Raw genomic sequence first — 15054 nt, 5'->3', positions numbered from 1 at the left:
TCACTCCAGTTGGTTGAATGCAATTCAAATTCATCTCGAATATTCATTCAATGAAGCCCTCCTTGAAGCTCCCACCCTTCAAATGCTTAGTAAAATAGCTTAATTCTCCCTCTTTCTCCATGTCTACCAACTTTTCCAAAACTTGAACATGAGAAAGTAATGGCTTATGAAAGCTTCTTGGCTCTTGATCCTGGGCTCCATTGTTCTATACCAAAATACTCCAAGTACCCCTTTTTTTGGGGCCTTCAATTAGCTTTTTTTCTTCCTTTTCCTCATGATGAAACAATACGTATCTCAAGTACTCCGATGTGGCCTTCAATTTGCATCGTTTTCCATTTTTTTCCTTTTAATATACATGATAAGATGGTCTTTAGTAACGATAAGGTATCAAATAAAGTAGTTTCTTCTTCCTATAATAATGTGCAACATCTGATGATAACATACGAAAGTGAGTTAAAATGTAAATAAGAACGAGAGCAAAAATGAAAATTTGAGTTAAAATATCAAGAAAAAAATGATTTGAAAAAAAAGACTCGGTCACATCTACCAAAAGTTTAAAAAGTTATTGTGTTGGAAAATCCTCCAAATTTTAACTTTTCCAACAAAATCCACATGAAAGATGATTAAAAAAGAAAAAAAAAAAAAAAAAAGAAGAAAAACCATGGAAGAGGCAGTAAAGGACAATGCTTAAATCCAAGAAGCAGTAGGATTGTTATGCCCACAGCAATAGTGAAGAATAGAGCCGAGGCCGACTTCACCAAGCGACAAAGGGCCCCAACCTTCGCCATTCTCCAATCGACAATTCTTCACCGTCTGTTTCACAGTATGGCAAAACCCAATTTCAACAACTATTTGTTGCTATAAACCCTAAATCTCTGCTCCCGATTAATCCCATGTCCATGAATTCCTCGCAATTCAATTCATACATAGTGCTTCCATGGAATCCGCTATTCCAATTGTAAAGAAAGAGCACAAAACCTTCGTTAGACGACGATTACCGCCAACCCCACCACCCCCACCTTCTCTTTCTTCTTCCTCTTCTGCCCCTCTCAACCCAACTCTAATCGCAAAGCCGGAAAAGAAAACTCGGGATTTGCCTAATTTTTCCGAATGTCATGCTTGTGGATTTCGTATTGATGCTGTTGACGGTCATTCGAGGCTCAATTCCCTCTACAGCGAGTGGCGGATTGTTCTTCTTTGTAAGAAGTGTTTCTCTCTTGTCGAATCTTCCCAGGTTTGTTCTTACTGTTTTGCTGACTCGGGAGGCGATTCTTTTAATTGCTGTGAGTGTAACCGTCGGGTTCATAGAGAATGTTTTTCTCAGTATAGTAGAGTTGCTCCTTGGTCGTATTCCTCTTCGGGTTCTGAGTTTTCTGTTTGTATTGATTGTTGGGTTCCTAAACCGATTGTGACAGCGAGGGCGGTATTGAGAAGTAGGAAAATTAGGAGAAAGAATATCCATGTTTCCGATTTGCGGAGTTCTAAGGTCTCAACTAGCGGAAACTGCAAATCTTTGAGTGCAATAGTGAAGGATGCAAATTGTTTGGTGGAGAAGAAAGTTGATGCTGCGGTTAGAGCTAGGGAACAGGCGCTGAAAAAGGCTGCTGTGGCTAGGAGGGCTTCCGCTTTGGCAAGTGATGCCTTAAATTTGGTTGCCCAAAGGGATGAAAGTGCTGCCAAAGAATCTGGGGACTCTGCTGAGGATGCAGAGTTGGCAATTCAGTTGCACCGAGCTATGAACAGTTCTCCAAGATTTTCCAAGAATTTGTGCTCAACGAACTCAAACTACATGGATTTTGAGAATATGAGGGTGGATGATGGCGAGACATCTGTAGGAGCACTGTTTAGTGGGGAGTTTGATTTCTTTAAAGCACCCCCAGTTTTGGTAAATGACAATATATGCAATTCTCCTGATAATACTGCTTCTGAACCTTCAGTCACGGCTAAAGATCATGTCTCACCATTAGAAATTAATCATTTAGAATCCGCAGGTAAAGATCCGATGTGTGTAAAGGGCAATGTTTGCCCAGTAAAGTGTGATTCTGAGTCTGTGAATGTGGAACTGCCTTCAAAAAAAGAAATGAGGAGCAGCTCAATTAAATTGACCAATGCCGGTTGCAATCACGACAGGTTATGCTCTGAATCTCAACTGTCACTCACACAAGAAAAGTATGATCTACCCAGGGATGAGAGATGCATTGCCAAGCCCTATCACTATTTCTTTAAGTATAGGAGGAGAGATACAACGAAGCGTTACCTCTTGAAGTATAGCAAGCGAAATTCAAGATTGAAGAGAATGCCTGATTGCAATCCTAAAATTCTTGTTGATGGAATGTGCATGGGTGTTCCATCATCCTCTGCAGCAATTGTAATTAGTAGTACTGAAAATTTTCCAGTAATTTCAAATGCCTCATTTGGATGCTGTGCTGTTCCTCTGCAAGCTTCTGGCCTGGGTGTGAATGCAGTTCAAGAAGTCAGTAACCAAGGAAGCAGGTAAGCATCATGCTTTTTTCCACAGCTGATTATTTAAGGTTCCCTATATATATATATAAACTGACAACATTGGAGGTAGTGCGCTAAGCTTGGTTACACGAGCTTATCTCCCAAGCGGGGCACAATGCTAAAAACTCAGGGTAGAAGTACTGTGTCAATGTTTCACCTCTTTCCATTAAAATTTGCTTCAAATTCAATATATGATTTGTGATGAGTACTATCTGTATTGTAAATGGTTGCTTCTGGTGCAATGCAATGAGCATACATTAATAGTCCAGTACCACCAAAATCAAATCACTTTCAACCTCTCAATCAGTAGGGTCCCTCCACAAAATTTATTGATACATCCTCCTCTACTCAGTACAGGGATTTTTGGTGGCTGCAAAAACTGCCACGGTTCATATAGCTAGCTAACTGTTGTTGGAAGGTTGTACACTCTCCCACAAACTGTTCATATCTCTCCTCATGCCTGACAAATACAACTTCCTTTTAACTTGATGATATTCTTTAAAACTATCATGGAAATTGTGTAAAATCAATATGAATAGTAGGTGATGTTGAGGGATTACAATTTTATGAGAATTAAACACACTCCGTAATAGATGAATGAAATGGCATTTTAGGTTGAAAAGACAAAGGAATGAATAATAGAAAAAGAGTTGCCAGCTCCCAAGGGGAAACTTTGTTGGCTAAGGCTTGTGGTCTCTTAGTAACATCTACCTAGAGATCACGTCGGATCTTTGAGTGAGCTTAATATAGAAAACCTTTGATGTCTCAAAGTTTAGGTCTTGGAGCATGTGCAAACTTCACAAAATATTAGGAAAAATGTTGCAAGAAATTGGAAATCAAACTTATCTAACCAATGAAACCATCATGGGTCTGCCTAATGGTCATAGGGCCTTCAGTATAATAATAAAGGGCATACAGGGAATGAGTTCAACTGTTCAATCCATGATGACCGTCTATCTAGGATTTAATGTCTTACGAATTTTCTAATTACCCAAATATTTTTGGACTAGGTGGATTGTTCCGTGACTCGTGAGATTAGTCGAGAGATGAGGGAGGGAGATTGCATTTGAATATTTGTTTTTTTTTTTTTTTTAAAATCAAGGATACATTTTCAAAGAAAAATGTGGAAACAAAAAAAGAAACTATAAAAAAAAAACACTAAACACTAGTAGAATCATGGGAATTGGTAAAATTAAGGAGAATAATGAAGCACTCCTTTTGAAGTGGAAATGGCTTCACGGTTGATTTATTTCAAAATAAGTTCGTCTTCAAAATAAATTACCCGTGAAGCCATTTCCACTTCAAAAGGAGTGCTTCATTATTCTCCTTAATTTTACCAATTCCCATGATTCTACTATTGTTTAGTGTTTTTTTTTTTTTTTATAGTTTTTCTCTGTAGTGTGGAAACCATTAAGACAGGCTTCATTAAAGGTTCAAAATAAATCACCCGTGAAGTCCTCAAAGAAACATGAAGCATAATAAGGGGACAAACTTCTCTCTTGGTGCTCTCTCTTGGTGTTCCTCCTGGTGCAAGATATATGTTTGATTTGATATGCTTTTATTTTCTTTGATTAGTTTTATTTTTTGCACTCTTTCGTATGCTTATTTTGTATTCTCAGTTTTTCTATTCTTATTTCAATTTCTTTGTAATCCGAGCATTAGTATCTTTTAAGTCCTGTCTCCTTTCCATAATAATAATTGAGGGACAAACATTGCTAAGCTCTTTACCAATCCTCTAAATATTCTATTGTTCCTTTTTCACCCCAAAGATTCTACACGATAGCTCATACTCCTGCCAACCACAAGACACGACCCTTATTGCAAAAAGATGGGTGAGAAGGAACTCCTCGATCATATCTCGGGTGTCCCTAGGACGGACAACCAATGATCTAGAGATTTGTTTGGTACTTCAGTGATGTAGCCTAAATGATAAAAGGAGAAAAATCTCCAAGAACCAAGATTGTGAATATTTTATTAGAATGAATAATGTGTTTGATACAAGAGGGAAATGTTCGTATTCATAGAGTTTATTACAAGTGGGGGTAAAAAGGGAATTAACCTAGAATATTATCTAATTACCCAATTAATCCCTATTCTTCTTACATCATTCTACCCCTCCTAAAAGAAAACTCGTCCTCGAGTTTTAAAAAGAAAAAATTTATGAAACAAACAAGGAATGAAATAAACTTGTTCAATGGAGTATGACCAAACCAACCTCCTACATTTTGAACAAAAATATTATGATCAAAGGTATAAATTCGAGACAAAAAATCCAATACTGCCACCAAAAATGAACTTCTTCATCGGCCATAAATCCAAAAAAGATGTTTCCTTCAAGCTCATTCAAAACTGTATTCAAAAATCACAAAAAAGCACCTTCCAAAGAGAATCGTTCAAGAATGGCGTCTTCTTTATTATTCGATTCAAGTTCTTTGACAGTTTGGTGATCCATTTCCACCGCAATTAGTGTGTCATTCTTGTTCAATTCTTGCTTGTTGTAGCGAGTGAGCTTAGAGGATTCCTGAGCAAGTTTCTCAAAAATATCGTCGATGAAACTGTTCATAATCCCCATGTCTTTGCTGGAGATTCCAATATCAGGATGAACTTGCTTGAGGACTTTGAAGATGTAGATCTTGTAAGTCTCAATGCTCTTCTTAGCTCTCTTCTTTTTCTTATCGGAGGCGTCCTTGGGAAGCTTCTTCTTGGCTCTTGGTTTCTTCTCCGCAGGAGCTTTCTCGGCCTTCTTCTCCTCCGCCGCTGGCTTCTTCTCAGCGGGCTTCTTCTCGGCCTTTGGTGCCTTTGCTAGGTTACGAAGGCATTTGGAACGAAGATGGATTTCTTTGATGTAAACAAAAGTGAGTTCTTGTTCAATTCTTGCTTGGTGTTAGATACTTCTTTTTCATCTTCTTTGTTGGATTTTTCTTCACTTGCTACTATTTATAAATCAACATCTTCAAATTCTTGTTTTTCTTCAATTTTATCTTCAAGATTTTCTATTTGAAAATTTTTCAACCATGATACCTTTGTTTTTCTTCGATATATGAAATCAATCCGTTCTTGAATTCTTGCAAATGAATTGATAGTTGATCAATATGTTGATTCATTTTCCCTAATGAACGTTGGATTTCTTTTGTTATTTTTTTTATTTCCTCCAATGCTACAAGATCAAAGTAGTTATTTTGATGGATGTTTGAATATGTTTTAATCTCATAGTGGGCATAGGACTCATCCATTGATCTTCTTGAATCAACCTTTCTTGATCGTGTTTCATAATCAAAAGAGTAATTTTGAGTCATGAACATTCTTCTTGGGTTGTAAAAATCCATTTTTGATTATTTTTTATGATTCTTTAATTCATCTAACTTCCATTCTTTACATTGATTTCTTGAAAAATGGGTTTGATTGGATCTTTAGGTCCTTTTTCGATATTGTTACCTTCTTATTCTATCCCAAACTACCTTAGAAACTTCATTGGAGTCACTAGAATTACTAGAATCAAAATTCCTATGTGGACAACGATAGGTTCTTTGAGAAAATCGAGTATGGGCAAAATTAGTATGTGGAATTTTTTTTTCTGAATCACTTGAGTAAGAATTCCAGTATTATTTTTTGAAGTAAAAATGATTTTCTTGCCTATACCAACTACTGATTTTTTTCTTGGACGTCCCCTTTGATAATAGTCCATTCTTGCAAAATCTTGATAAATCTTTGGTTTCCTCCCTCTTTTTTGGAATTTCAAAGGTTTTCCCTAATTAGATGTATTGTCTGGAAACGAGCACAACTCAAGAAGCTCCCTCTTGTTATCGGCATCGCTAAGAGTTTTCTAGACTTTCACCGGCGGCAGTTAGCTTGGCCCAAATCAGATGCTCTGATACCTATTTGATGTAGCCTAAGAGATAAAAGGAGAGAAATATCTGAGAACCAAGATTGTGAATCTTGTATTAGAATGAATAATGTGTTTGATACTAGAGGGGAAGGTTCCTATTTATAGAGTTTTATTATAAGTGGGGGTAGAAAGGGAATTAACTTAGAATATTATCTAATTACCCAATTAATCCCTATTCTTCTTAAATAATTTAGTCTTTTAAGTTTTTGTACTCAACAAGGGTGGTCTCTTAAATGTTCAGTCTGGCCACTCACTGATGGGAAAAAAGCTTCTGTGTGTTCCAATTGGTTTAAACAAGAAAGGGTGGGCTTGTCATTTGGGGGTTGATTGGAGATTTTCGGCTGAAGTGAGTTGGATTAAGATGAATCTTCCTTGAAGAACTCCTCTAAGCAGCTGATGGCTCATGATAATTCTTGTTTGTTGGATGATCAGAAAGTGGCCAAATCTAGGACAAATCTAAGATGAATTCCAGTTGAAGTAATGCTGATGTAGAAAAACTGCAGTCTTACAGCCATTAAAGGTTAGGCTCACTCTGTCATCATTTGAAGAAAATTCTATTGTTCAAGCTCAGTTTGGGACCTTGGGTATAAAATAAAAAATGTGGTAGCAGTTGATTTTAACAAGAACTTTGTGGTATTAAAGACTTCGTGTGCACAACTCGTGGTTAGAATTCCATTGTACACTTGAATTTTATTTTCAAGCAAGAGTAATTATCTGTTAGGTACTTAAGCACCTTGGAGAACTACACCCCAATAGCTGAGCCAAACCACTTAACTATGACATTGGTCATCCCATTCTAACCAATGTGGGACAAAGATATCCCATACTACCTTGGTTCCTAATAATAGTCCATCCTCATCCCGACGGCTACTCTGGCAGTACTTCACTCAGCCACACCCAGTCAGAACTCTTTGTCGGATCCACTCCAGAACGTCAATAACCGACTTTGATACCATTTTTTGGTACTTAAGCACCTTGGAGAACCATACCTCAAAAGCTAGCTATTGGGGTAGGAGAGCCCAACCACTTAAGTACCACATTGGTCATCCCATTCTAACCAATGTGGGACAAAGGCATCTTATACTACTTTGGTTCCTAACATCATCACCTATTTTAGTTGATAGGACAATACTGAAGTTTGGCGACAATGATTCAGGATTTCAGTTCAATGGAAAATGGAAATTAATATGAGATCATTTAAAATTGGAAAATTGATCAATAGAGACACTCTTTGCAAGAAGTCATCCAAAGTTATGGTGGTTGGATCTCGATTACCAATTGACCTCTTATTTATCGGAAGAGACACGTCTTTGAGGTAATTGGTAAACAATCAGGGGTCTTAGTCAGTATATCCTCTCAAACTCTTAATCTCCTTGATTGGTTCTTCTGCAAAAGTTGGAGTTACAAAAGATCTCTGTGGATTTCTTCCAGGAAATATTGAGATTAAGAATAAGAGCTTTGGTTTCATTATTTGATTTGGAGATGCTTCTCTATCCTTCCATATGTAGTAGACCTTTCGAATGCTCTTAATGAATGACTCAAGCTATGGGAGATGAGGGTTTTTCAGATTCTCAGTATTCAAGTATAAATGTTGAAAATGGATGCAACATTAATGATCTAGTTTTTGTACTACAAACTAACTTTAATCAAAACGTTTCAGATTCTATCTTAGCCAATGATTTAGTATCAAAGGAGGGGCCTCTTGAGATTACTAAGGTTCAGGAAAAGCCATCTAATAATCACTCTATTCTGAGTATCAATGAGAATTTTGATTGATACAGACAATGTTCCTCAGCCTTTAGTGCAGATAGTCGTCAATGGAAGTATCTGATTTGTGAGCCTCTATTAATAAGGAAATTCCCATCTATCTTGCTTTATTATTAAATACCTTAGCTAAGCAACTTCCTGGCGTGAACATGGTTTTGCTGCCTTCTATACATTCATCTGACACTTTTATTTCTCAAAGGATGACAATGGTTAATCCTTCACGGCCTATTGGTTATTTAATTTCTCCTCTTTCTCATTCCTTGGATGACATCACGAAGCAACAAAAAGTACAATAGGCCCCTGATTACTTTGATGCTACAACACCTTTTCCCTAAGGAAAATGTTCCCTAATGTTTGCTTTCAATTATAAGGACATAAATGGGAGAATTAAAAAGGCCCTCCCCTCTCATCATACTGAGAAAAAAGAACTCCCTAAAATCGAGGGGTAATCATGACAAGGCAGAGGAAGAATGTTCTTCAATTTTGCTTCCCTATCAACCTTTACATAGTCCTCAATTATGTAGCAGACAACATAACGTTCCAAGGTATTTCTTCAATCATTTATAATTCTGACTCCAGCAAACAGTTTCTTAAATGATGTTCCAGCCCTCCTCCAGGTGACTTCCAATCATGTTTGGATTCGTAAAGAGTAAGTTAATGCAAGTAGTTAGGACTCATACCATATTCCTTTGGAACTAGTAATTGATAGTAAATTAATAAAATAAAAAAATAGAAAGAAATAAATAATTAGTTTTGGAAATCATATAAAGATATCTATTTAATATAGCGATTTGTGCAAGTATTTTACGATTAAGAAGCAATTGCTGCACAGCTAATATTAATAGTAAGTAATTAATTAATAGTTACCAAGGTTCTTTCTTTTAAAAGTCTTATAATTTGAAAATACTTAACCCATTTTCAAAATATCAAGTGGATGGATAAAAATCTTTTGAAGAAAGATTGAGAAACAGAACCATCATACTTCACAAGCAATGCATTTATCAAATTCAAAATGGATTTGACCACGGAAATGCTCCGATACGATTAATTTTTTGTAAGGATATTGAATAGTTACGGCCAACAATTTGCATGGGATAATATGACAATTTGAATAAAAAATCTACATAGAAAGGTTTGAAGGAATTAGGCCAAAAATTAGGATACATTCTGGAAAAATAAAACGATGAGCAATTTGTGGAGGCCTTTGAATCTCTATATTCGGGTGGGTTTGACCAACAGTATGTGCAGAAGTCAAAAGAGTCCAGAAACTGAATTTTTTACCTCTTCTCGAATACCAAGTAAATTTGCTTATATTGTTGAAACTTTGTGGATTGTAATTGAGGCAGATCCCTCCTGAAACTCGTTATGTGTCCACCTAATAGCAGCCTCCTTGTTTGAATAAGCAATGAAAACTATATCATGGAATACTCGTGGTCTTGGAGATAAATCTAAATGTGTAGCACCAAGAAGAGTTCTCCAGAATCAATGTCTTGATTTGGTTCTTATTCAAGAATAAAAAAGATAATATTTTGACCTTTGTTTATCAAATCTTTATGGAGCTCTAGGGAAATTGGTTGGATTCATGTTTAATCCTTTGGCAAATTAGGTGGCCTTTTATTAATGTGGGATGAAAGGCAAGGTTTCAGCTATTGAATTCGTAAAAAGGAGGGTATACTTTATTAGCTTAACTTTTTACTAATTTGCAAAAAAGGCCTGTTGGATAACTTATGGTTCTACTGAATATAGGGAGCAGAAACATCTTTGGAGACTGTTTTCTCTGTCTTATTATGTTTCTGGTCTATGGTGTGGTGGTGGCAATTTTAACATCACTAAATGGACTCATGAAAGATCGTTGTTGGGAAGACAAACATAAGGAATGAGAAAGTTCAATAAATTTATTGAAGACACTGGGTTTTCTAATGGTAAATACACTTCCAGGATGGGTGATGAATCTTTCCCTTCTCTCATTGATCGGTTAATTGTTTTTGAAGTTCGAGATTGTTTGCTCAATGTTCTAGAGTTTCAACACTAGCTCGCATTTTTTAGATCATTTCCCTTTCAAGGAATAATCATTGGAAGAAAAGTTTTATTGCAGAACTCAGTTTTTTTATGCTAAATCAGAAGCAAACGAATTATTCTCCTTCTAACTTCATATTCATCTTGTTGTCAAAGGAGAAATCAAAGGATCATATATGTTTGAAGAATGAAATTTGGTCCAAAAATGAAAATTGAATGGGATGAAAATTTCAGCTTTTTTTCATCGATTTTTGGCAGCCAAGAAGAGAAAACAACGTTGATCATTATTCTTTCCAGAAATGAGGTAGGTACTTCTCCAATTTAGAGATATTGAGCCAGAAATCTTGGTCCTTCTCCATTTGTTGGTGGCCCTTCTTTGGCATTAAAGTCAAAGCTTTTGTGGTCAAACATAGTGAAAGCTCAAAATATGGCTTGAGAGGAGTCGAAGGATCTTTCACAATAAATCTCTTCCTTGGTTAGACTGGATCAGTTTAGCTCATCTGAAAGCTTCCACTTGGTGTTCTCTTTCTAACCATTATGCAAACTTCTCTAGTTCTCTATTCAAGACTTGTGCCTCAATTGGAAAGATTTTATTTATCCTCTACAAGCCTTATCTTCGCTTTCCTATGTTTTGTACGCCTTTTATTTTCTTTCCCTTCTTGGGCTACATGTATTTTTTAACATTAGACACTTCCCATTATTTCAATGAAAATATTGTTTTCTCTAAAGATAAGGATCATATCGAGAAACTTCCAATCAACTTTGTCGAATGTCTTCCAATATCAAATTTAACCACAATGCCCTTCTTCTTTATAATACACTCTTCCATCACTTCATCAGCAGTCATCTATTATTCATCATTGGTACTTTGATATGATGGAGGGTTCTCTTTTAAGCCTTTTCTAACTCTAGTTATAATCTTGGAGAAGCTCATGCACAACTTTCTTTTTGAAGGGGGTGGATGAAGGTAAAGGAAAAGGGACCCACTTAGTCAGATGGGAGATCATTGAGAGGCTGGTTTCTTGGGGGAGTTCTGCATGAAGGTAAAGGAAAAGGGACGCACTTGGTCAGATGGGAGATCATTGAGAGGCTGGTTTCTTGGGGTGGCTAGGAATTGGGAGTTTAAGGATTTGCAACAAAATGTTAGCCAAATGACTTTGGCGCTTCCTCCTTTACACAATTCTTCTTGGCACAGGGTCATTGCTAGTAAGTATTCATCCTTTCGAGTGGCTATTGAGTGGGGTTTAAGGCACTTACTGGAATTGTGGAAGGATATTTCCAAGGAGCTTCCTTCTTTTTCTACCTTTGTTCATTGTGTGATGGTTGACTGGAAGGAGACTTATTTTTAGGACGACCAGTGGAGGGACAGATCCCTTTACTCCTTATTTTCTCGTCTTTATCATCTTTCCTCCCTTAAAAATCATATGGTAGCTTAGTTTCTTGTTTGGTTGGGGAGTTCTTGTTCCTTCTTGTTTGGGTTATGTCGTTCTTTATCTGATAGGGAAGCGGCAAATATGGGCTATCTTTGGTCTTTGCTTGAGGAGTATTCCTTTAGGGTTGGGAGAAGTGATTGGGGTTTGTGGAGTCCCAATCCTTTGAAGGGTTTTTTTTTTCGTGTAAATCTTTTTATCATTTTTTGATTGGTCCTTTTGTAGGCAAATCAGTCTTTTTTGTTATTTGGAGGATTACGATTCCGAGGACAATGAAGTTTTTTACTTGGGAAGTGTACATGGTCGTTGTGAGGAATTTGCTTTCACTAGTTGGGCCATTTTGTTGTATTCTCTATCAAAAGGTGGAGGAAGACTTGGACCATATTCTCTAGAGTTGTAAGTTTGTGAGATCCATGGGATTATTTTTTTTCAGACGTTTGGTTTCTTGTTTGCTCGACAAAGAGATATCAGTGTTATGATTTGGGAGTTTTTGCTCCATCCACGCTTTTGTGAGAAAGGTTGTTATTTGTGGCTTGTCAAGGCATTCGCTATTTTTTGGGTTCTTTGGGGCGAACGAAGCAATAGAGTGTTTAAACTTTCGAGGGATGGAGAGGGATGCTCGTGATGTTTGGTCAGTCAGATAATATATTTTTCTATGGGTTTCAATCTTGAAGATCTTTTGTAACTATTCTATAGGATCTTGTATAGTTGGAGTTCATTTCTTTACTGGGGCTCCCTTCCTTTGTATATTCTTTAATTTTTTTTCTCCATGAAAACTATTTTCTATTTCTTTAGAAAAAAAATGGCAATGATCTTGTCGAGGCAAGAGATGAGACTAATTGCTTTATAGTCTCCCATCAAATGGTATCACCTTCTGGGATGAGGCAAATGTTATGTGTCGTTTAGGCTTGCATTTATGATTCTCGTCTTAAAAATATCTTGGAACACCCTTTATTCTCTTTTCTTTTTCATTATGCTAATGGACAGCCTTGGTCGTTTGCTCTGTAAAGATGGAGAAGATAGCAGCGTTAAAAGGTTTTTCAGTTGGTAAAGGTGATGTTTGTATTAACTACTTACAATTTGCCGACGACCCCATTCTTCTCTCCATTTTTTATAACGAGCAACCTCTTAAAAACCTCTTAAAGGTGGTTGCCTCAAATTCTTCTAGACTCAACATAGACCTCCCAAAATCTGAATTACTTGCCATTTATGTCGATTCTGATTGAAGCCTCTTCATGCAGCTCCAAATGGCACTAGTTTTTGGATTCCTATTATTGAAAAGATCCGAGGGAAAACTTTCTACTTGGGGCACTAATTATTTATTTATATATATATTAAAAGACCAACTTTCATTGAGAACAATGGAACAATACAAGGGCATACTAAAAGTCAGTCCTTTCTGTTGGCCCAAATACCTCATAACAAAGCACACACCCCAATTTACCAAAGAACTTTCTTTCCTCTAGACCGGCAAATGAATGGGAAACTCAATTGTATCATTAGAAGATTTGTGATAGTCTGTCTAAAGGCCAAATGCACTGAAGAAGTGGTCCCAAATGGGGCGCTAATCATAGGGGAGACACTCTCTCGTACATGCCAGTCTGTTCAACCTACTATTATCTCTCACTTTTCAGAATGCCAAGCAAGGTTGCACGAACTGTGGAGAAGCCCTATAAATTCAGCCAGGCGCCGCCATTGCAACCTTGTCAAATGGAGCAACATCATCTTCCCTTTGGAAAAAGGTGGACTGGGCATACACTGAAAAGACAAAAACAATGCTCTCCTAGAAAAATGGGTGTGGTGTTATTATCATTTGAAAAATACACCCTATGGAGAAGCTCAGCGAAGGGAAATATGACACACCTACCTATTTGATTGGGTGGCTTCTCATTGACCAAAGCTATTTGGAAAGATTCTTACCCAAAGGTCAAATTTATTATATGGAAAATCTCACACAAATATGTTCTTCAAAGACGCATGATGGTATGACGCATCCATGTCAAGAACGAACACACAATCTGATCTTTATAGTGGTGAATTTTTGTAGCACCTATACTAGGGATATAAATATTGTGAGAGATCCAAAGGGCATTGATGGGGAGATCCGATAGAGCTTGCAAACATATGAGATTTCCTAATAAGGAAGATTTTGTTCTTCTTGGTGACAAGATTAGTTCAGTAATCTATCTCTATTTTGAGTTTGTTTAGCGGAATGAACCCATGGAAAAGAAAGTATAATTCAGTAATGAAAGGCTTCGTGGTACATATCTCTCCTTACTCTTCTTGCTATATGAAATTTTAGGAAATTTTGGGAAGGGTCAGCTTGAGTAGTATAACAGGGGATTTCACGTTGATGGCTGATTTTCAAGGCATAGAAGGCTTAGATATGGGAATTTGTCACTAGTAAATTGTTTTGCTTACGAGCAGTATTCTTTTAACGATGAATCCAATTTGGCTCTACTATTCTATAACCAGAAACTGTACTTGATTGCGTCGTCTGAAACATATATGTTCCATTATTTTCCTTTTGTTCGATCAGATGCTCTTTAATCCGCTTGCTGAACTTTCATTCCCTTTAAATTTAAATGTGCCTTGGATGATATATTATCTCAATTTTCATGTTTGTTAGTTATTTAGAGGCATTTAGACTTGTTAACTGAGATTATTAGTTCCAATTTGCAAAGACAGTCATGAGAAGAATGTTCAAAAATGTCGTCTCCCCTGTTTTATAGTTGCTGTTACAATGTAATAATATGAAGCTCATATTAACAGGTAAGGGGAAACAAGGATTGCCACGAGAACATTTGTGCAAAGGGAAAGGGACAATGTGAATATGAAGGCTTGGAGAGAGAAACATGGGCGATGTTGTTGTTAGTGCGAGAAAAGTATTGTGATACGGGAGTGTATTTGGTCAAGAAAGCCTTGAGTTTGTACCTTAATAAAAACAAAAAAAAATTGTTCGACTTCTTGATTGGTTTCTAGCTCTTTTGTTAAAAATAAAATGCAATTGCCAAATTGTTTGAAATCGTAGGTTAGAAAAATGTCTATGTTTGTTTTCATTAATTTTGTATATAAAAATCGAAATTGAATTTTAAAGATATATGCAACAGTATTAATAATCTGTATCACTTAATTAAAAAGTATAGTCTCAACATAATATGTTACGTCTTTTACTGGTAAATTTTAATTAAACAATTTTGATGTAATTATAATTGACATTAGTATGGTTTAACTTAATGTTACAATTAATTAATAAATAAATTCAAATAAAAATAAACATTTTTTTTTTACATTAAACATTGATTTAAAGTAATGTTGATCAAACATTTTAACTTTATATCTGAATAATTAAAGAAGTATACATTAATCAGAATATTTATAATTGATGATAAAAATTTATATTAAATAGGTAAGATAATACAAATATTTTTTTTTGAAAGATAAGATAATATT

At 36.2% G+C, this 15054-nt stretch overlaps 1 protein-coding gene across 3 annotated transcripts; it reads left to right on the top strand.

Annotated features, from left to right (window-relative positions):
• Positions 1–541: 541 nt before the first annotated feature.
• On the top strand, positions 542–14626 carry LOC150035989 (uncharacterized). Of its 3 annotated transcripts, XM_090314183.1 has the most exons (4): positions 727–2493; positions 5004–5137; positions 5230–5357; positions 14374–14626. In XM_090314183.1, exons 1-2 carry the CDS (start codon positions 938–940, stop codon positions 5008–5010), a joined length of 1563 nt encoding a protein of 520 aa, XP_090170309.1. In that variant the 5' UTR covers positions 727–937; the 3' UTR covers positions 5011–5137; positions 5230–5357; positions 14374–14626. The 3 variants fall into 3 exon arrangements, with proteins under 3 accessions (XP_090170310.1, XP_090170308.1, XP_090170309.1); XM_090314182.1 differs by having other exon boundaries at positions 721–2493; positions 5004–5357; XM_090314184.1 differs by lacking the exons at positions 5004–5137; positions 5230–5357 and having other exon boundaries at positions 542–2493.
• The last annotated feature ends 428 nt before the right edge of the window (positions 14627–15054 follow it).

The sequence above is a fragment of the Benincasa hispida genome, chromosome 5 (genome assembly GCF_027475165.1).
Source record: "Benincasa hispida cultivar pf3 chromosome 5, pf3_genome.v1.1, whole genome shotgun sequence".
In the NCBI taxonomy this organism is placed as follows: Eukaryota; Viridiplantae; Streptophyta; class Magnoliopsida; order Cucurbitales; family Cucurbitaceae; genus Benincasa; species Benincasa hispida.
This window is presented reverse-complemented; position numbering and strand designations above follow the sequence as displayed.

Excerpts from the sequence above, each read along its gene's own strand:
- LOC150035989 (XM_090314182.1), top strand. The coding sequence starts at position 938 with ATGGAATCCGCTATTCCAATTGTAAAGAAAGAGCACAAAACCTTCGTT.